General features: G+C 45.1%; 1 protein-coding gene across 5 annotated transcripts; it reads right to left on the bottom strand.

Moving 5' to 3' along the window:
* Positions 1-634: 634 nt before the first annotated feature.
* LOC128342392 (E3 ubiquitin-protein ligase TRIM7-like) lies at positions 635-17,490 on the bottom strand. 5 transcript variants are annotated; one of them, XM_053289651.1, is made up of 8 exons: positions 17,336-17,490; positions 14,176-14,689; positions 12,330-12,425; positions 11,089-11,319; positions 6,371-6,393; positions 3,713-3,822; positions 2,153-2,188; positions 635-1,499 (listed from the first exon to the last, which is right to left on the bottom strand). In XM_053289651.1, the coding sequence occupies exons 2-8, from the start codon at positions 14,590-14,592 to the stop codon at positions 976-978; spliced, it is 1,437 nt and encodes a 478-aa protein (XP_053145626.1). In that variant the 5' UTR covers positions 14,593-14,689; positions 17,336-17,490; the 3' UTR covers positions 635-975. The 5 variants fall into 5 exon arrangements, with proteins under 5 accessions (XP_053145626.1, XP_053145627.1, XP_053145628.1 ...); XM_053289652.1 differs by lacking the exon at positions 17,336-17,490 and adding an exon at positions 17,196-17,332; XM_053289653.1 differs by lacking the exon at positions 17,336-17,490 and adding an exon at positions 17,196-17,311 and having other exon boundaries at positions 14,176-14,710.
* Positions 17,491-20,248: the final 2,758 nt, after the last annotated feature.

The raw sequence follows: 20,248 nt of genomic DNA, 5'->3' as shown, positions 1-20,248 counted from the left end.
CAGGGCACTGGGTTACCTGTAGAAGAGCATCCAGTTTCCCTGTGCTGGGTGGGAGGCGGTGGTGTGTTACTGAGCAGCAGTAGTGTAAAGGGTGTGGAATTTGGGCAAGGTGAGGCTTGTCACATGGAAGAGAGAAGACTGGCCCTTTCCACCCCCAGCACAGTACCTCCAGTGACTGTTGCTGATATCTATCGTGTTTCTTTTGAGATTGTGAGCCCTTTGGGGACAGGGTTCCATCTTATTTGTTTGTTGTTTCTCTGTGTAAACTGCCCTGAGTGATTTTTGGAAGGGCGGTGAAGAAGATGAAGAGTCTCTTGTACCTTTAAGAAATGCACAGAAGAAGGAACTTCAGCCAGTGCAGCTTGTCATACAGAGGGGAAGCTGCACCTGTGGTAATTTACTCTTCTGGGCTTCTGTTAAAGGTATAGGAGACCTGGCCTCTCTCCCATATACCAATCCTAGGTTTGGATTCAAATCCTCCCTCTGCTATAATGCACACTAGATAAGCCTTGCACAGACACTGGTTCTAAGTCCAACTTCCCTCACAGAGTTAATGCAAGAATAAAGTGGGTCACACTGTGAGAAAGGGCAACATTGCATGGGTGTGTTTTTGAGCATGAAGAGACACATTAAAGCAGCAGGAAGAGAAAACTTTATTTCAAGCTCACAGAAGTTACATTCATATAAAACAGCATCTAACAAATAGCTGGGTCTGGTTAACTAATAGCTAAAAACCATGCCACAATACATGGAAGTATCCCCTACCCACTTTGGCATCCAGCCAATTTAGGCACTCAACTTCCCATAATTCAGAACTTTTCATCAGAATTTATATGCAGGCTCTCCTTTGGCATGGGACTGCTAAAACAAGTTAGTCACATTGAATAAGGCGCTTGGGGCAGGGGACAAGCCTCCTGAGTTGCAGCAAAGAATAGGAAGCTTGATTGGGGTCCAGAAACGAATGTTCAGCAAGTTTTAACTGCCTGAGGGATTGAGTTGGAGATGGCCTTTATTGCATACCCAGAAGAAGGGACGAAAAGGTTCACTAGGGACTATCACCAATGAAAGCATGTAGAGAAGGACTGCAGTGTCAGCATCAAGAAAGGATACCCGCTCTCCACCACCATTCACACACACTCTGATCCTCCTGGGACTCCCCTTTAGGGACACATCAGTAAATTCAGTAGGGCTAACAGCCCTATATTTGCCCATCCACTTTCCAAAAGCCCAGATCCCTTCCCTAGGGCCAGAGATGGCTATGCCCTCCAGATCCATGTACTCTGTGCCAACCCCCACAGCCCAGTCTTCCTCACTTCCCACATCCACTTCCCAGAAATATCTGGCAAAATAAAGCTTCTCCTTGCCCAGCACAACAGAAAGTTCCCCAGCTTGTTCCAGGTTGCCAAGCAGGCCTTCGAGTCTTCTCCATGTCATGCTTTGATGATCTTCAGAGAAGACAACTTGAGGATGAAGCCCTTCTAGGTCCAGGGTCACATTGACTTCAGGTGAGAGGGAAGCAAAGTGGGTGGGGGGAAGGAGGGAAAGATGTTAAACACAACAGTTGGGGAAATGACTTGAACCTAGACAATCAGTATTTTCTAGCAATTAATAGTGCATGAAATGCTTCTGTTTTTACAACCACAATTAATTATGTCCGTATTCTTACCCCCATATTGCTGATGCAGTGGAGGAAGGCAGAGAGGGAGAAACTATCTGGTGAGCTCACTGTAGAGGATATGTTTCAGGTTGGGACTTCCAATCCTAGGTCACAGCTCATTTGACAGTACTCAATGACACCAATACACCCCGTATCCCACAACTCCCAAATCCATGTGTAGGTCAAGGTTGCGTATGTATATGGGAGACTTGATGTGTGAGCACTGTAAGAATTTCCCCTCAGGGGATGGAGAAGAGCAGAAGGTTCCAAGTTCCCTCCATGGCATCTCCAAGATAGGGCTGACAGAGATTCCTGCCTGCAACCTTGGAGAAGCCGCTGCCAGTCTGTGTAGACAATACTGAGCTAGATGGACCAGTGGTCTGACTCACTTTACGGCAGCTTCCTATGTTCCTAATCCCAGAATGGCTCCAGTAAAGCAGAAGCAGTCAATCCAACAATCTTTCATTCTTTCTGTAACAGTTCATAATTGATTACCTTTCTCCAGCTGCAGCAATGCAGATGACATCACATCTGATGAAGGAAAAAGAACAAGAGACATAAGGCTGTAACAAAGATACCAGCCCATATGAGAACATTGTTTCCTAATTTTAAGACAAATGACATTTAATGTTCATCAGCATAGAAGTTTGAATCTGTGATCATGAGGCTGGGGCAATTCAACCTCACCGTGACCACCAAAGCACCCACCATCACAGTCAGAGTGCTTATCTCTTCAGACACTGTTCTAAGTGTGAGCGGTGCAGTCAAGATCACCAACAGGTTGGGGGTGGGATTTCCAACTAATCTGTGCCTCTGTACATGCTTACAGCAATGCTTTTTAAGAATTAAGATGGTCTGAATGGGCCTATAGTCATTCTTCTGTACTAGATCTTCAGTAGTCTATGTTACAGCATTAGACAAGACCGCAGGCAATACAGGAAAGCCATATTATTGTGCTAGGCTTCCTGTTAGCCTCTGTTGCCAGATTTGGCTTTTTAAAAGCCAAATTTTGGGTTACGGCCCATTTGACCCACGAGTATACCCCTGAGGTTTTGGCGACCCTGCGGCTCTTTAACTAGAATTTCTCAGTCTACATGCCACAAATTAACTCAAATCTTCTAGTCATGTACGCAGGAATTAACCAGCTATGTCCATCTAGGAATCAGTGAACAAGCAATTGTTTAGGCAAGTGTAGCTCAGCCAATATTGACACAAGATGTGGTGACAGCCAACAACATGGATGGCTTTAAGGGGGGTTTGGATAACTTCATGGGAGAAGAGGTCTATCAACAGCTATTAGTCTGGGGGCTACAGGCCACCTCCAGCCTCAGAGGCAGGATGCCTCTGAATACCAGTTGCAGGGGAGTAGCAGCAGGAGAAAGTGCATGCCCTCAACTCCTGCCTGTAGGCTTCCAGTGGCATCTGGTGGGCCACTGTATGAAACAGCATGCTGGACTCGATGGGCCTTGGGCCTGATCCAGCAGGGCTGTTCTTCTGTTCACACATAAAGTTTAAGTTCCAAAGGTGATTAGAATTATACAATCTGTGGCCCAGTCTGGACTCCCCACCATAATATTTAGACTGAATAACTTGATTTTTCAAAGTATCAATCAAGATCCTCCTATACCATTCCAGTATAGGCAGAGCAGCAGATGGCCTATATAGTTTAGCAGCAGTCATGAAATTGTGTTACTACTTCCAAATCTTCCTCAATGATAAAGGTAAAGTGTGTTGTCAAGTCGATTCTGACTCCTGGCGCCCACAGAACCCAGAGGCTTTTTTCGGTATAATACAGGAGGGGTTTACCATTGCCTCCTCCAATGCAGTATAAGATTATGCCTTTCAGCATCTTCCCATATCGCTGCTGCCTGATACAGTACCAGCAGGGATTCAAACCAGCAACCTTCTGCTTGTTATTCAAGCATTTCCCTGCTGTGCCACTACACCTCAATGATACCCACTAAGATTAAAAATCAACATTCATCTTTCGGTCTCATGGTCTCAAACATTTCAAGACCTTTGTAACTGCTGGTCCCCACCTCACCAGCCCATTACCTTTAAACTGATCCAAAACATCATCGAGAACATAATTTGTATCGAGGAGGTCCCAGCTCTTCCACTTCAGTTCAAAAGGAAGTGCCATTTTTCTAATTTCCTGTGTATACCTGGAGAGAAGTCGAGAATTACTCACCACCCAGTTAAGAATTCCCAAACTGAGAACAAAAAGGAGATCAAGTGAACACTGAGGTCATTCACACAATCAAAAATTGTATTCTGCCTGGGTTTGGGAGCTGTGTGCGCTCCCAATTTTTGGTTGTGTAGAAGCAAGGTAAGTCGAAAAGCTGGGTAGAAGTGATGCTGTGGTAGCAAGGTAGGAGGAAAAGCTAACCAGGTTTTCCTCCTAACTTGCTTCCACAAACCAAAAATTGGGAGCACAAACAAGTCCCACACCTGGGTAGAACACAGTATGGACTTCAAAGACTAGAAATCTGGGCAGGTGCAGAAGAGCAGCAAGCCAAAGATGTTGCTCTTGGAACATACTCATATTACTCGTATGAACCCACAACCACTTGTGCAATATATCCTGGGTGGTTATGAGCTTGAGATGGAACTCCAGAAGCACCAACTCTTGGCACTTTTTAGCCTAGTGACCAATAGGGTCATTAAAAGTAGTGCCCGTGAGGAAGGATCTCCTCTTTATTTCAGTCTTGCTGTTGTCTGTTGCTCACTGATCTGGTTTTCCCCAATTGGTAGGCTGATCTTCTCAGAGCCTATCTTCCTTTTCTTCCTCTGTCTTTGACCTTTTGCACCAACTATCCTAATGACCACTAGGGGCATTCAGAGTAGAGATAGTGAGTAAGTTTCTCCCTAACTGTTCTACCTGTCTCTACTCTATGACCCCTGATATGACTTCAGGTATTTCCTGTTGAGAGTCAGAATCCCTTTCTTTTCAGAGAGCAGATGGAAACATTTATCTATCTATCTCGCAACCCATTCATTATGTAGTTTTTTAGATTCGGATCAGGTCTGTCCTATCCAGAGTGTATTTCACCAATAAATACTCAGTATTTAGTTCTACAAGGATCTCCCTGTGTTTTCTCTAAATAGCTGCAACAACTAAACCATCCTCTGCTACCTACTCTGTGATTGGAGCGTGTGCTCTTTTCCTTAATGCTCCCTTAACTGGGAGCAAAGTTAACCACCCCCAACAGTTATGCCTCTTGTATCATTACACTGCTACTCACAATCACGCTAATAAAAAATTACAGAGATTTCCATTTTTTACCATGCTGCACTCGCAATCGTGATATATTAAAACGTGGCTTGCTAAGCAATTCCCTCCTCTTCCAGGAGGTTTTGATTTCATTAGCCACCCAGCACCCCATTTCCCAAACACAGGTGTGACCCTAACCCAGGGGTTCCTATCCCTGGGTCCTCTGCTAACTGAGCAAAGAGGCACCTTTTAAAAGTGGAGATTCTCTTCTATTTAGCAGGGGGAGAGTAACTGGCCCTATCCATCCCCAGCACAGCATCCCTCCAGTGGCTGTTGCTGGTGTCTATGTTATGTTTCTTTTTTAGATTGTGAGCCCTTTTATTTATATCTATGTAAACTACTTTGGGATCTTTTGTTGAGAGGTGGTATATTAGTATTTAATGCACACACACACACACACATGCAGCCCTACCTCTCCAAGTGGTTTGCATAATAAAATCCAAATGTGGTTGGTCTACAGCACTTATCCCCATCCGCAATGGCCAAAGGGAGCTACAATCCAAGAACGTCTGGAGCCCCAAGGCTGGGGACCCCTGCCCTGACCAATTCCTTTTTAATGATAGTCAAGGTGCAAAAGGAACATAGGAAGCCGCCTTATACCAAGCCAGACTATTGGTCCATCTAGCTCAGTATTGTCTACACAGAGTGGCCGCAGCTTCTCCCAGACCTATCTTGGAGATATCAGGGAGAGATCTTGCAATGCCAGCTCAAGGGGTTGTGGCACCCTTGACCAAAATAGACCCCTGTGCCCTAGTCATCACTGACTGCGAGTTGCTTCCCCTGCCTCCCAAGGAGACAGGGAGGGAAAGCAGTTGGGATGTGCATGGAACTGGCAATGGCTGGTTTGGCTGTGGGCATGGGTTACCTTTAAGAATTGCGGAGCGTGCTCTTACACCCATGGGTGCTGTGCTTTGAAACCTCCCCACTGCCCCCAGTGCATGGACCGGAAGTACCTGGTGTGCACGTATGACATGCACATGCGCACTGGGCACTTCGGGTCCAACATGCACGAGGGGGGCAAGGAGGTATACTGCCACCCCCGCAGGACTGTTTTTAAGCACAGTTCCAGTGGGGGAAACGCAAGCTGGGGGTAGGACCCCTGGCTCTCGCGTTTGAACGCCAGTTCCTGAACCACTTCTGTGTTCTAGGAATAGAATGCTGAACTGGTTCGTGCACACCCCCTAGAAAGCAGTTTCCATGAACTGCTGACTGGGGAGCACTGATAGCAGACAGATGTCAGAGACAGGACCCGTTCAGACCCTCTCCCTTCGCTCCCCAGTCAGTGTTTCAATGAAACAGTGGCTGGGGAGTAGAGGCGTGTGAGCTTCTAGCAGGCAAATCTGCCGGCTTGGTGAAGGAGGGGACAAGAGGGTGCCCTGGTTGTGGGCATGCCGCAGCTCCTTTCGGTGCCCATTAACCCTCGGCCAAGAAGTACTTACATTGGCAAGGCATGTCCAACATCCTAGAAAGGAGAGAAAGAAGAATCCTGCTGAATCAGATCAGAGACCTATCTATTCCAGCATCTCGTTTCCCCAGGAGTAAACCCAATTTCTGTAGAATTGGTTCCCACCCTTGACATGCCACCCCAAATCCTGCTAACTGGGCAAAGAGCCCTGGGCACACCGCTGCTAACTGGGCAAAGAGGCACCTTTTACCATGGTGATTCTCTTTATTTAGCAGAGGGAGAGTAACTGGCCCTATCCCTCCCCAGCACAGTACCTCTAGTGACTGTTGCTGGTGTTTATCTTATGTTTCTTTTTAGAATGTGAGCCCTTTGGGGACAGGGGTCCATCTTATTTGTTATTTCTCTTTGTAAACTGCCCTGAGCCATTTTTAGAAGGGCGGTATAGAAATCAAATTATTATTATTATTATTATTATTATTATTATTATTATTATTATTATATCTTCCAGGTGGACTGCTGGTCTTGTGATAGTATGCATGACTTGTCCCTTTCTTAAGCAGGGTCTGCCGTGGTAATCGACTGCAAGTGGGATGTCTCTCTTTCCCCCTTCTGACTTTGCCCCCGCAAATGAACAACTGGCTGAGCCCATTTCAACCAGCTCTCAGCAGCCTTCTCCGTTAGCTAGCTCACAAGGGAGACCCTTATCATCTGAGTCATCCCTGTGCGCTCCGTGAAGCTGCTTGGCTGCTAAAAATCCTTAATTTTCCAAAACCCAGAAAGAAATGAAAATATTCTGGTAGGGTAATTCTCGCTGCCACTCTGAGACTTCCAGAACCCAACTGTTGGACTGAATGCTTTAGTCCAGAGTCTCTCTTTAACTTGGTATTGGGCAAATACCAAAGATATACTCCCACCTTGCTAATATGCAAGAAGAAAGAAAAGCCTTTCCCTCCCATATGTTTGCCTACATGTGGAGCAAGTTGTTAATTATTAGCTGGCCAAGCTCTTTCCTTGAGACATTTTTACACCAGAGAAAATCCCCCTCCTGCTGGGATAATAACTCAGGCTTGTAACAAATAAAGAACAGCATGGCATAATGGTTAGAGTGATGGACTAGGACCAGGAAGACCTGAGTTCAAATCCCCATTGCTAACTGGATGACTCTGGGTCAGCCACTTATCTATCAGCCTATCCTACCTCACAGGGTTGTTGTAAGGATAAACATAACCATGTACATCACTCTGGGTTCCTTAGAAGAAGAGCAGGATATAAATAAATAAAAGGAAACTTTTATTTAAACACTACAGACTGGTTCTGTCTGAGGCTTTTTAGATACAGGTAAAAATACTTAGTAGGTCCAAGAATACTCTAAAAGCACCTAGGATGCTCTGGGGCAACACTTTGAAATCTTAGTTACTCGGTTGCAAAGAACAGATGCTTAGGAAAATGCAAAGCACACACACAAAGCAAAAGCTTCTCAGCTTCCTAATATTTTTGGGTTTTAATCTCTGGTTTATTTTTAAATTGTTAAATTGTTTTTAAGTTTTTGTATATGCTTTTAACTGGTTTTATGTTATTGTAAACTGCCCAGAGATGAAAGTTTGGGGCAGTGTACAAATTTAATAAAATAAAATAAAAAATTTGTAATACCCAGTCTGACTAAAACAGTTCCCTGTGCTGAGTTTGCAAATCCTACAGAGCCGTGGCTTCCCCTTTTACTTGAAAACTCACCAAAACTCCTGATGAGAATCAACCCTCCTGCAATCCTTTCTCTCAAGGATCCACAGATTCACTTTCAGGAGCTATGGACTCCAAGCTAGCTTCTGCCATGCAGGAGCACAACTCCATGACCCTCACTGCCTGTCTGTGCTGTCCTTCTCTTTCCTCCTTGTTCCCAGAAACCTCAGCAATAGCTCTCTAGTCCCACCCACCTAGTGGACTGGTTCGTCGAGCCCTGGAGTTCACCAGTCTGTCAGTCAAGAAAGGAGTTCATTTCCTATTAACTCTTTAGAGGGCGAGGAAACTGGTCATTACAGCCTTGGTTTGCATTTGGATGGGTGACTTCATGCAAGTGAGGGGGATGGGGCCATAGCTCAGTGGAAGACCATCTGCATGCTTATTATAGAAAGTTCCAGGTTCACTCCTTGGCATCTCCAGGTAGGGCTGGGAGACATACCTGCCTGAAACCCTGAAAGCCACTGCCAGTCGGATTAGACAATACCAAGTTAAGTGGATCAATGCTCCAGCTCAGTATAAGGCAGCTACCTATGTTCCCATGTCAGGCCTTACAGAAGTCGTACAGTAGAAGCATCTTTCTTAAAAAAACCAAGACTAGACATAGCTATTTCTGCTATGTCTATTCACATGTTCTCCATTTATGAATAAATAACGGAGTGGAGGCTTCCATTTTTGCAACAGAATGTCACATAGGTGAAAGGAGCTACACACTCTGACCTCTCCAGTCACAGCTCCCTACCTTCCACTGCTTGAGCTTCCTTCCTTTCTCTTAGATGAGCTCCAAAACTGGAAATGGGAAGAGCTGGAGAGAGAAGCCCATAAAGAGGCCAGACATGAACAAAGATGGCTGCCTCCAACATATCTAGTCTGGTCCTAGGATGCTATACAGTGAATAGAGTGGGTTGAATTCTGTGGAAGAGTCAGCAGCAGTGTTCCCTGTAAGAGGGATTCCCAGATTAAGTTGGCAACAACTCCCAGCATCCCTAGCTGCAGTGGCCTTTGGTTAGGGATTATGGGATTTGTAGTCAACATCTGGGAATCCCTGTTACAAGGAACACTGGTCAGTAGAACCAGGTTTAGTGCTATCTTTATCAGCATGGACATGTGGGTAAAGGGAGGACCCCTCTGAAGACCAGCACAATCTCTTGTAAGCATAAAGCAGTCCCAGCTGACAGAGAATCTATCAAAGGGTCAAGCTGGCTGTAACATTAGACTTTCAAATGATACAGTTACTTTGATAAACAGCTGAGGGGACTTGATCAGTATTGGAGCAAAGGGTGAACATAGGAAGCTTCCATATACCTGGTCAGACCATTGGTCCATCTAGCTCAGTATTGTCTACATAGACTGGCAGTGGCTTCTCCAAGGTTGTACACAGGAGTCTCTCTCAGCCCTGTCTGGAGATGCCAAGGAGGGAACTTGGAAACTCCTGCATGCAAGTGCTCTTCCCAGAGCAGCCTCATCCCCTCAGGGGAATATTTTACAGTGCTTACACACATGTAGTCTCCTATTCAAATGCAAACCAGGGCAGGCCCTGCTTAGCAAAGAGGACAATTCATGATTGCTAACACAAGAAAAACCCAATACACCAAGAGTTTTCAAACTTTGGTCTCCAGATGTTGGACTTCAACTCCCTCAGCCCCAGCCGCAATGGCCTTGAGCCACTGTGGCTGGAGATAATGGGACCTGTAGCTGAACATCTGGGGGACCCAAGTCCAGGGGCATATCTAGGGTAGGGCAGGCAGGGCACGTGCCCTGGGAGCCACTTGAAGGGGGGGTGCCATTTTTTAAAATTATAAAAAAAAAAAAAATGGCCACTACGCTTGTTCAAATGGCCTCTGTGAGGCCCTAGGCTACAGGATATTTAAAAAAAAATTAATATAATATAAGTCACTGTACACATAGTCAGTTTGGCATTATGAGCCCCTGGTGGCGCAGTGGTAAAACTGCCGCCCTGTAACCAGAAGGTTACAAGTTCGATCCTGACCAGGGGCTCAAGGTTGACTCAGCCTTCCATCCTTCCGAGGTCGGTAAAATGAGTACCCAGAATGTTGGGGGCAATATGCTAAATCATTGTAAACAGCTAAGAGAGCTTCGGCTATAGAGCGGTATATAAATGTAAGTGCTATTGCTATTGCTATTGCTATTATGTACAGAGAAACAGGCTTGTGAATACTGAGCTGAAGCTTATAAGCTAGGATTGTATTCATTTGCTCTTACTTTGCTTCTTGTGATAAGTTTTTAGATTGTGAACCCTTTGGGGACAGGGATCCATCTTATTTATTTATTTATTTATTATTTCTCTGTGTAAACCACCCTGAGCCATTTTTGGAAGGGCGGTATAGAAATTGAATGAATGAATGAATGAAGTGAGTTAAATGTGATGTCTTAATAATATGGCTATTAATGGTGAGTTTGTCTTTGAATCAGTGTGAAATCCTTAGTATTAAGGCCCACTGGGAGTTTCTTGCTCTCTTTCTCTCATTTTAACTGTCTTTCTGAAATACTAGAATATATTCCAAGCAGTGACAAGGTTTACTCTGCATATCCTTTAATTATTTTCGAGTATCTGGGAAAAGTCAAATTCTCCATTTATTTTTAAAACTTATGTAAAAGTGATGCTACAATGCATAGTAGAGAATGAGATAGGCACTTCTGTTTAGTTTTCCAACACCTCCACACAGTATTTGGGTATTTCATGAGCCCCAGCATACAGAAATTTGTAGTTTTCCAGCATTTTTTGGTCTGGCTATGTCCACTGCTAAATAGTTTTTGAAATATTAAAAGATTAATGAGCTTGACTTGTATTTTTGAGCTGATATTATGGTAAAGTTATCTGAAAGATGAGTGTCAGATGCTTGGACAGAGGGCGCAATTTCAGTGCTTGCCCTAGGCGCTATTTTCCCTAGATACGCCTCTGCCCAAGTCTGAAAACCCCTGGTGCATACGTCCCAACAAAGCCACCTCTTCTGGTTAACATACAGCCACTGGGTTACTGTGCCACAGCATTCTTACTTGCAGGAGTTGGGTCTTAGGGAGCAGACACCTTCTCTCCAGTTCCTCAGAGGCCTTTTTCAAGAAGTCCAGGTCCTTAGTGAGTTCGGCCATGAACTCCCGGCTCTTGCAGTTGACCTTGTTTTCTACGATTGTAAGCTTTTCTAGAAAGCAATCTTGGTAGCCCTCCAGAAAGTCCTGAAGATGTTTCAATTCAGACACAAAGACTTCCCTCTCATGATCCGTTTGTTTCTACAGCATGAAACAATCAACAGTGAAGGAGGGAAGATGACAGACAAACAGTTGGCGATCACAGAATCCCGGCATGTGCATGTCAGCATGCAACCACAAGTTAAGAAATTTAAAAAACAAAAACAAAACATACATTACAGAAATGCTCTCAACGGGGCATTTCCAAGAGACTTTGAGAGGGCCATGCATAGAATTTCTTTACAGCTCCCTTGGGGAACGGCCACTCCAAACAGGTCCCCTAGCACAAGGCGGACCAACAGAAGCCTTGCTGGAGCTGCTTTACATTTGCCAGAGCCGTGGGAGCCTACCAGCGCAAAACAGAAGCTGAGGCGGTGGAGCTGGTCACAGAATGGCAACTTGTACAAAAATTTGCATTGGCAGAAGGGATCTTTTGAACATCAAGCCCCCCTGATTTTTACTAGAATCTTGCTATAGGAGAGGAGAAAGGCTTTTGGGAGGGAAAGCAGAGAGAAACAAAGGGGAGAGAAAGTACACAAAACCCTGAGCACATTCACTCAGTCAGATTTCCAGTATTGGTGCAAAGGGAGGAAGACGCATGCCTCAGCTCCTGGGCACTTTCCAGATTGCACACTATCACAGTGTCGCAATGGGTCCCTTAAGTGTACGTCCGTATTGCCTGTGTTTTGAGATTGCAGCCCCTACGTTATCAGGAAGGTGCCATTCAGATTTCTGACACCTTCTTTCAGATTTTATCTTTGCGTTATAGTGCTATAATGTTGCAAGTCCATTGCGAAAAAATAGCTGTATTTGCCCATTGAAGGAGGCTTGCCCCCTTACAACAGAACTCTAATGCGGTCTGCATTTGGTGTCACAAAATGTTGCGGTTTACACCACTTTTTGCGGTGTAAGGCTCTGGAAAGTGCCCTGGAGAATGACTTCAGGAAAGCTCTGGAGTGATCAAATGTCTTCCCTTGCATTGGAGTACAGCTTTTGACTTTTTTTTTTTTTTTTACAATTTACACCCCAGTTCACTTCCCACTAACACCTACAAGCAGCTCTTGACTTTCTGTTTCTGCCTTTGCTTTTTTCAGCAGACAGTTTTTTCTGTCCATCCTTAAGTCAGCCAGGAGGCTATGTATCCGATCCTGAAAGAAAGGCACAAGTCTCTTTTAGAAGCATGCAATGGCAGAATTGGCTGCTTAGATCAATGTGTGAAGTTTCAGAAGACCCAGGAAATTGAGGCACTTTCCCCCCAAGCCTCCTTCACCACCCTGCTGTTTAGGTTCCTGCTTCATTGCCTGCTCCACACCCTCGATCTCTTACATGGACAGATATGGAGAGTGCCCCGACAATATACTGCAGCAAACCTTCTTAAATAAGGCATGGCTCCCAATTTATCTGCAAGAATTTAATATACTCTTTGAGACTGGTGGGCCACTGTGTGAAACAGGATGCTGGACTAGATGAGTCATGGGCCTGATCCAGCAGGGCTGTTCTTATGTTAAGATAGACTGCAGACTAAGCCGACTGCTATGCTGACACTCCCTCCCAGAAACCCTTTCTTTCTTCCCCTTATTGTGTTCAATCCAAGGAATGTTCTGTATAACTGAATAATACACACTACATTGTAAGCTTTCATCCCAGTAAGGATATTATACTTATAGCTGTTCTTCAAAACAGGTAATCTTACAAATTCTATTTTTGTACTACCTGTAGGTATTCACCACTCAGCTATCCTTTTCCATTTATAGCTGCACTAATGACAGAATAGCAAGTTATTCAACTCATCCAGCACAGAACAGAAATACTACACAGTTTAGGTAATTCTGATTGTGGGGTGGGCAGAGGGAGGAGACACCTGGCTTGGTTATCCAACAGTGAAAGAAAGGCACTCTGCATACATTCAGAAGCTACGTTTCTGACCGAGAAGCACCAGATATGGCCAATGCTTTGTTACTAATTTGATTTGTAATTTGTACCAGTTGCCGGGGAGTAACAGCAGGAGAAAGGGCGTGCCCTCAACCCCTGCCTGTAGGCTTCCAGTGGCATCTGGTGGGCCACTGTGCGAAACAGGATGCTGGACTAGATGGGCATCCTTGGGCCTGATGCAGCAGGGCTGTTCTTATGATTGATACAAACAATCCCTGAAGCAGGGTAGAGATGGCTCTCATGGAGGCCATGTCCAAAGCTTGCACAGGCAAGAGAAGAGTGCACAAATGTGCTGAAGCAGCCTGTACTATGCATACAAATAGAGGACACACACCATACACACACCCAAACCAACATCTCTGGCTATATGAACGGCACTTTGCCGTTTCCATCCCCAAGTCAGTGTCAATCACACCCACCCCCGCCACCAGTATGATCGCAACCAGACCCCAAGTCTAGCGAAGCAGGTGTAAGTTGCCATCCAGAAAAGCTCCAGTTGTAAGCAAGACTGCCTACCCACAAAATGCACTTTGAGAGTTATGAGTGTTTCTTCCCTCTGCCCTTTCTTTCTTTCTTTTTTAAAGTGCTGATGCTTCCACCAACACTTCTACCTTGGCTATGGTTGACAGCTTTGACTGAAGCCATGCCTGGAGGTACCCCACCCGCATTTTAAAAAATCCACAATATCAAGCCATTAAGATCTGTACAATTGCTTTCAATAATCACCCAGAGGCAGATGTTGAATGGAGCATCCAGAACAATCTTGGAGGATTGTGCTCTAGCCCTCCCCACTTTTCAAGATAACCAGTGGAGAATTATTTTAATTGTTATAATTGTTTTTAACTTTTTTGACTGTATTTGGTCAGTCAATCTTGCTGTATACTGCCATGAGAACTCAGTGGCAGTATATGTGTAATAAATAAATCAATATACAATATTTCCCATTCTCAAGCAAAGAATCTCCACCTTGTACACTTGGGCAGCTTCCTCCACAGAAACCATGTGGTGAGCCTGGTGTTTTCCAGATTGCTCACAGACCGAGCAGAGGAGGAGATTGTCCTGTTTACAGAAGAGCAGGCAAGGCTTCTGGTGCTCCTCACAGAGTCTCTCCTCTTCTGCCTCTTGCTGTGGTGTTTCACACACCTGTTTGATTATCTCTACAAAGGCAACCATCTTCCTGTTTGGCATCAGGTTTTCTGGCTGTGCTCTTCTTCCACAGCAAGGGCAGGCGGGTTCTGTGGGCATTCCTGCCCAGGTTCGGTAAATGCAGTCACTGCAGAAATGGTGTCTGCAATAAAGACTCACTGGGTTGACGAAATATCCTAAGCAAATGGAGCAGGTTGCTGCCTTCTGAAGCTGCTCCTTGGGACAGCAGGAAGCCATGGCTCAAGAACCTGAATTTAAAACTCTGGTTTTCACTTTCCTTCTTCACTGGACCTCTAATAGGCTGTGGTTGGAGACATTACAATGCTTCTCGTCTCTGCAAGCACAGAAAGAGAAGCTGCAATATGGAAAGGGGGTTATAAGCAGCAGGGTGTGAGGTCCAGCTCCCAGAAGAAAACAAAACCTTTCAAACATCTTGGAATTCCCAACCCCACATAACTGGGTAGAAGAGGCAAGCTGGGGAAACTACAGTAGAATCTGGGGGTGGAGTGTAGTGGTCCTAACCACCTGCATAAATAGTTACTGTAACAAAGCCAACAATCCAGGGGTTCCCGGCCAAATGTTGGACTACAGTTCTCATCATCCCCAGCCACACTAGCCAAAGGCTGGGAATGATGGGAGTTGTAGTCTAGCAACATCCAAGGACACAAGATCTGGGAACCCCTAGAGCAGGGGTAGGCAAACTTGGTCCTTCAATAGGTTATTGACACATAGCTTTATGCCTCAGGGTATCTGAAGAGCCAATCTGCTTTGCAGCAGATTCACAAGATGTTTAATTTGGCGGATTAAACGGACAGTTCACATAGTGTCAGCTCCTCTCCGCAATCCCTGGCAGATCTTTTTCCGGTGCATTCCCACCCGCTTGTTCTGGGTTTTTCCTCCGAACAATCATGTCACAGAGGAGGTGGTGAGAGAGCTTTTTTTGTTTTGTTAGTTTGACAGCGTTGCGGAAGAACAGCATGACGGGTTGCCAAGCAGGCGGATCAAACAGCAGAACGCTTAACCTGAGCCTGCCGATTCTGACCCAAATCTTTGCTGATTTTTAGAACAAACTTGCCTTTGTGAGTGAATGCCTTCATCATCTCATGTTCCCCTCCCCAACCCATTGCTTTCTCTGTCATGAAGAAAAATGCAGGAGAATCAGCTCAAAAGGGGGCTCAGGTTACATCAAGCTGTAGTCTCCATTCTGCATATCTAAAAACTATGTTAAGACCCACATTTTGCAATTTGTACTTGCATTTAACTCAGGAATTTCTCTCTCCCCCTCCCCTGGACTCCCTCCACAGAATTTCTCTAATCTGCTAAAAAAAAACCCGGGGGGGGGGGGGAGAACCCACTTGCAATTGCAAATACTCAGAGCAGACCATAACCAACAGCTGTCAAACTCCCCTTCACTGAGTTTTGAAAAACGCCATTCCACACATCAAGTGAAAGCGTCAGAGCATAACAGAAGCCTCGGGTTCCCTCCCCCACCAAGCCACTGGAAATAGAGAATTATTTTAAGTCAGACATAAATCAGGCTAAGCCAGAATGCGCAGCCTTGATTTGGGGGAAAACAGAGTCCTGTTTGTACTGGTTCCCGACAGCCCGAAGGGACTTTGAAGTAAAGGCAGCTGATACATGGACTCACACTCTCCATCCCGGAAGAGATTTGAACCAAAAGCCATGTGTGTAAAGTCTCCAGCTGTTGTTGAACTACAACTCTCATTATCCCTAGCCATTGTGGCAGTGAACGATGGGAGCTGTAGTTCAACAGCTAGAGGATCAAGTTTGCCAGCCCCTGCCCTACTACGAATATTTATATACTGCTTTTCAACCAGAGTTCTCAAAAGGGGTTTATATGAAAAAAAAAAAACATAAATAAGATGGCCCCCTGTCCCCAAAGGGCTCACAAATCAAAAAGAAACAGAACTGTTAACCGCCTAGAGATGAAAGTTTGGGCGGTATATAAATTTGATTTAAAAAATAAAAACAGATAAAGATATAAATAAAAACAAATAAAGATATAAGCTGGAGAGATGCTGTGCTGGGGTTGGATAGGGGCAGTTTCTCTCCCCCTGCGGAATATAAGCGATTCACCATTTTAAAAAGCTATCTCTTGGCTCAGTTAGCAGAGAACAATCCTTGCTATATTTCTAAATACATGCATTCAGAATGGAATCACTTAGGGCAGAGTTGTACAACTTCAGCCCTCCAGCTGTTGATGGACTACAGTTCCCATCATCCCCAGCTACAGTGGGCAACAATCAGGAGTGGCGGGGCGTTTCATCCAACAACAGCTAGAGGTGGGCAAAGTTGTGCAGCCCTGATTTGGGGGGGTTGCTCAAGATTGCTCCCTGACCATTATTTTTTCCGTGGCAGATTAGTATGAAATACATATTGGAATGTTTTGTAATCCATCAACTCCTTGCAATTACCACACTTCTAAATATGTATTTATCGTTAGCGATATATACCAACTTTCATGAAGTTATCTCTAGGTGGTTATGTTTAAATTCAGGCTGAGATTATTCACTAGGGCAAGTCTGGAAAGTTTGAGTTACAGCTTTTCTTCTCCTTTTTCTTTTAACAGAAATTACACCACACCATGGAATATTTTCCATAATAGTACATCAGAGTTCTTGAGCACTGAAGATATGTATCAGATACAAGGCAGAGCCCTAGTAGGTTTCAGGATAATACTTTAAGAATAAAAAAAGAGGAAAACAAATCTTATTTTCATCATCAAAGATAAGCCCATAGCACCATTCCCTCCCCACCCCCACAAGCTTACCTGGGCCAAAACAGAAAGACTTTCGCCTAACCTACCACATAAAACTCACCTGGTGTAACCTAGGATTCTGGAGAACAACAGCTCCCTTTAGAGCAACAGATATCTCTGTAAAAATATATTAAACCAGCAAGCAAAAGCAAAGCAAACAAACCCACAAGAAAAAGCTCTCTTCTCTATGAGGCACCTCACCTTATGAATGCTCAAGACCCCTCATTGCCTTCTGGCCACACCTGCATAGGAATCCTGAACTACAATTCCCAAAATGCCCTGCTCCATATGAACCCACCCACTCCTTTGCTTGCAGCCTTCAGAATGGCCTCATGGGAGTTGTAGTCTCAAGCAACACTTCACCTTCTGCTTTGCCTTGAGAAGAGTACTCTACCTGCAGTACTCTCTCTGTGGCTCTTTGTAAGGAGTGGCTGGGCCAAAACTGATTGGGCAAGATTGCTAACACCTGTGTCCCATTGAGTGTCACCTTTTCTTTCACACATTGCTTCCTCCTCTTTTGTTTTGGTAAGCTCAAACCCAGAGAGACGGGTTCAAAGAACCCAGCCGCAAGCCACGGAAGGGCTGTGCGAACCCTCTGGAGTATTTATTTCCCTTTCTCTCCCTTGCTGGAGAAGAGGAAGATAAATAAATGCAACCAGCATTAAATGCTGTCTGGGAATGAGCTCTGGAGGACTTGCACAGGCCTCCGGCAACTGGGCCACATGACATCACATGCAAGGTGGAGATCACTGGGATGCATGGCACACTTACAGTGGGGCCGCTGGGCACAGGACAGAGCCCATGATGCCACCATTCCCTGGCTCCGTCACTGCTCCAACATATCGAAACTGGAAGTGAAGAGAGCATGATGTGTACGGAGAAAGTGGGGAACCATGTGCAAATCTCAGGTGTTCAGAGGACAGGGGACAGCGGGATGGGGTGGGAAGGCATATTGTTGATGCAACGACACCTAAGATGACCTCAGCGGTGAAAATTCAGGGTGAAGCAAACTCTGAGGTAAGAATCTTGTGTGGCCGGCTCTGATCCAAACATTATCATCCGTTGTGGGGAAAGCTTGCTCATTGCTGTGCTGCTACTACTGGGGCATCACTGGAGGAAGTCACTAGGGAGCTTTCAAGGATGATCATCAGGTGTAGACTGAACATATAATGAATGAACCCTATCTGGACATAATGTTGTACGAGGGTGCAGATGTCTGCACAAAAGTACGTTTTTGTGTGAATGACTGCTCCTGCGTTCATTTTTTTTAAAAAAGGATGTGGATACAAGGCCCCTCAAAAGGCATGATACAGAGCCAAAAGCCCATTCAGACATTATGTTGAATACTCCTCTAACCTCTTCTGCACTTTTTCCAGTTCTACAGTGTCCTTCTTTAAATGTGGTGACCACAACTGTATGCAGTACTCCAAGTGTGGCTGCACAAAGTGTGGGCATTATAATATTAGCAGTTTTATTTTCAGTCCCCTTCCTAATGAGCCATAGCATGGAATTGGCCTTTTTCACAGCTGAAGCACATTGGGTCAACACTTTCAACAAGCTGTCCATCACAACCCCAAGGTCCCTCTTCTGGTCAGTCACCAACAGCTCAGATCCCATCAGTGTATACTTGAAATTGGTTTTTTTTGTCCCAATCACTTTACACTTGCCAACACTGAGCCGCATTTTCCGCTTTGTCAAGACACAAATGACCAGGCTTAAACTATCATACTTCAGACACATTATGTGAAAACTCAGCTCCCTTGAAAAGTCCATAATGCTGGGGGAAGTTGAAGAAAAGAGAAGAGGATGATCCGCGGCAAGGTGGATGGACTCTATTACAACAGCAATGAGCGCACCACTGAGAGACCTTAAAGGCCAGGTTGAAGACAGATCATCCTGGAGAGAATCTATGTTGTTGCTAAAAGTCGACACTGACTCTCACTATATTCATTTATGCAGATGTACTCAGTAATATTTGCTTTGACTTCAGTGAGTCTTACTGGCTTCATTTGGGCTCTGGAAAAGTAACTCCCACATGCATCCAACATATACCTGAAATATACAGCTAGTAATCAGCAATGTGTAAGCTACTTAATAGTGCAGCCGGGAAATGACTTGTCTAGCAAGCCAGAGGTTGGTTCAAATCCCCACCGCTATGTTTCCCAGACAATAGGAAAACACCTATCTCGGGCAGCAGCGATATAGGAAGATGTTGAAAGGTAGCATCTCATACTGCACAGGAGGCGGCAATGGTAACCCCCCCTCCCCTTATATTCTACCAAAGAAAACCACAGGGATCTGTGGTCACCAGGAGTCGACACTGACATGACTGCACACCTTTACCTTTAATCAGCGATGCATTTTTTGTGCTACTTGGTGCTAGGCTCCTGTACTGTATCATATTTATATACTGCCTGATAATGTGGATCTCTAAGCAGTGTGTGAAATTTAAAACAAATCTAAAACAGTAAACACAATTAACACAGAATAATTTTTTAAAATAATTTTGTAGAATAAAAACAATTAAACTGTTGAAAATTAATTTCAGCCAAAAGCCTGAGAAACAAGTGTGGCTTGAGGGTCTTCCTAAAAGCAATCAGAGATGGAGATACTCTTATTTTGACAGGGAGCAGAACCCAAAGCCCCCCCGGGCAGCCACAGAGAAGGCCCAGTCCCAAGTCGCCAAGCAAGCCAATGGCAAACGTTACTAGACCTTTCCAGCAGTGTTCCCTCTAATTTTTACCATCACTGAGCGGAAAGGGTTTTGTTCTAGGTGGCAGTATCAAAGCAATGTGCGCACATAATGCTCATATTTGTGTGTGTGAGAGAGGAAATTAATGCACCGTGCTTTGCGTGGTGTGCAAATTTTTTGAATCTCCCCCTGCCTTGACATTGTGCCCACAACCCAATTCCCCCTCTCCCTGGCGGGGATGCATTGTCCCGTTTCTCCCTCTTCCTGGCTGGGCCGCCACCGCCTCCCTCTCCCCTGGCCAGGCACAGCGGGCTTTGCCCCCCTTTTCAGCCTCCGAAAGCTCACTGTGCAGGGCTGCGGCAAGCTCCTCCCACCTCCCGTCCTCTCCAGCGACTGCAGAGGTTCTGCTGTCTGTTTCCGGC

This window comes from Hemicordylus capensis, chromosome 2 (assembly GCF_027244095.1).
Source record: "Hemicordylus capensis ecotype Gifberg chromosome 2, rHemCap1.1.pri, whole genome shotgun sequence".
In the NCBI taxonomy this organism is placed as follows: domain Eukaryota; kingdom Metazoa; phylum Chordata; class Lepidosauria; order Squamata; family Cordylidae; genus Hemicordylus; species Hemicordylus capensis.
This window is presented reverse-complemented; position numbering and strand designations above follow the sequence as displayed.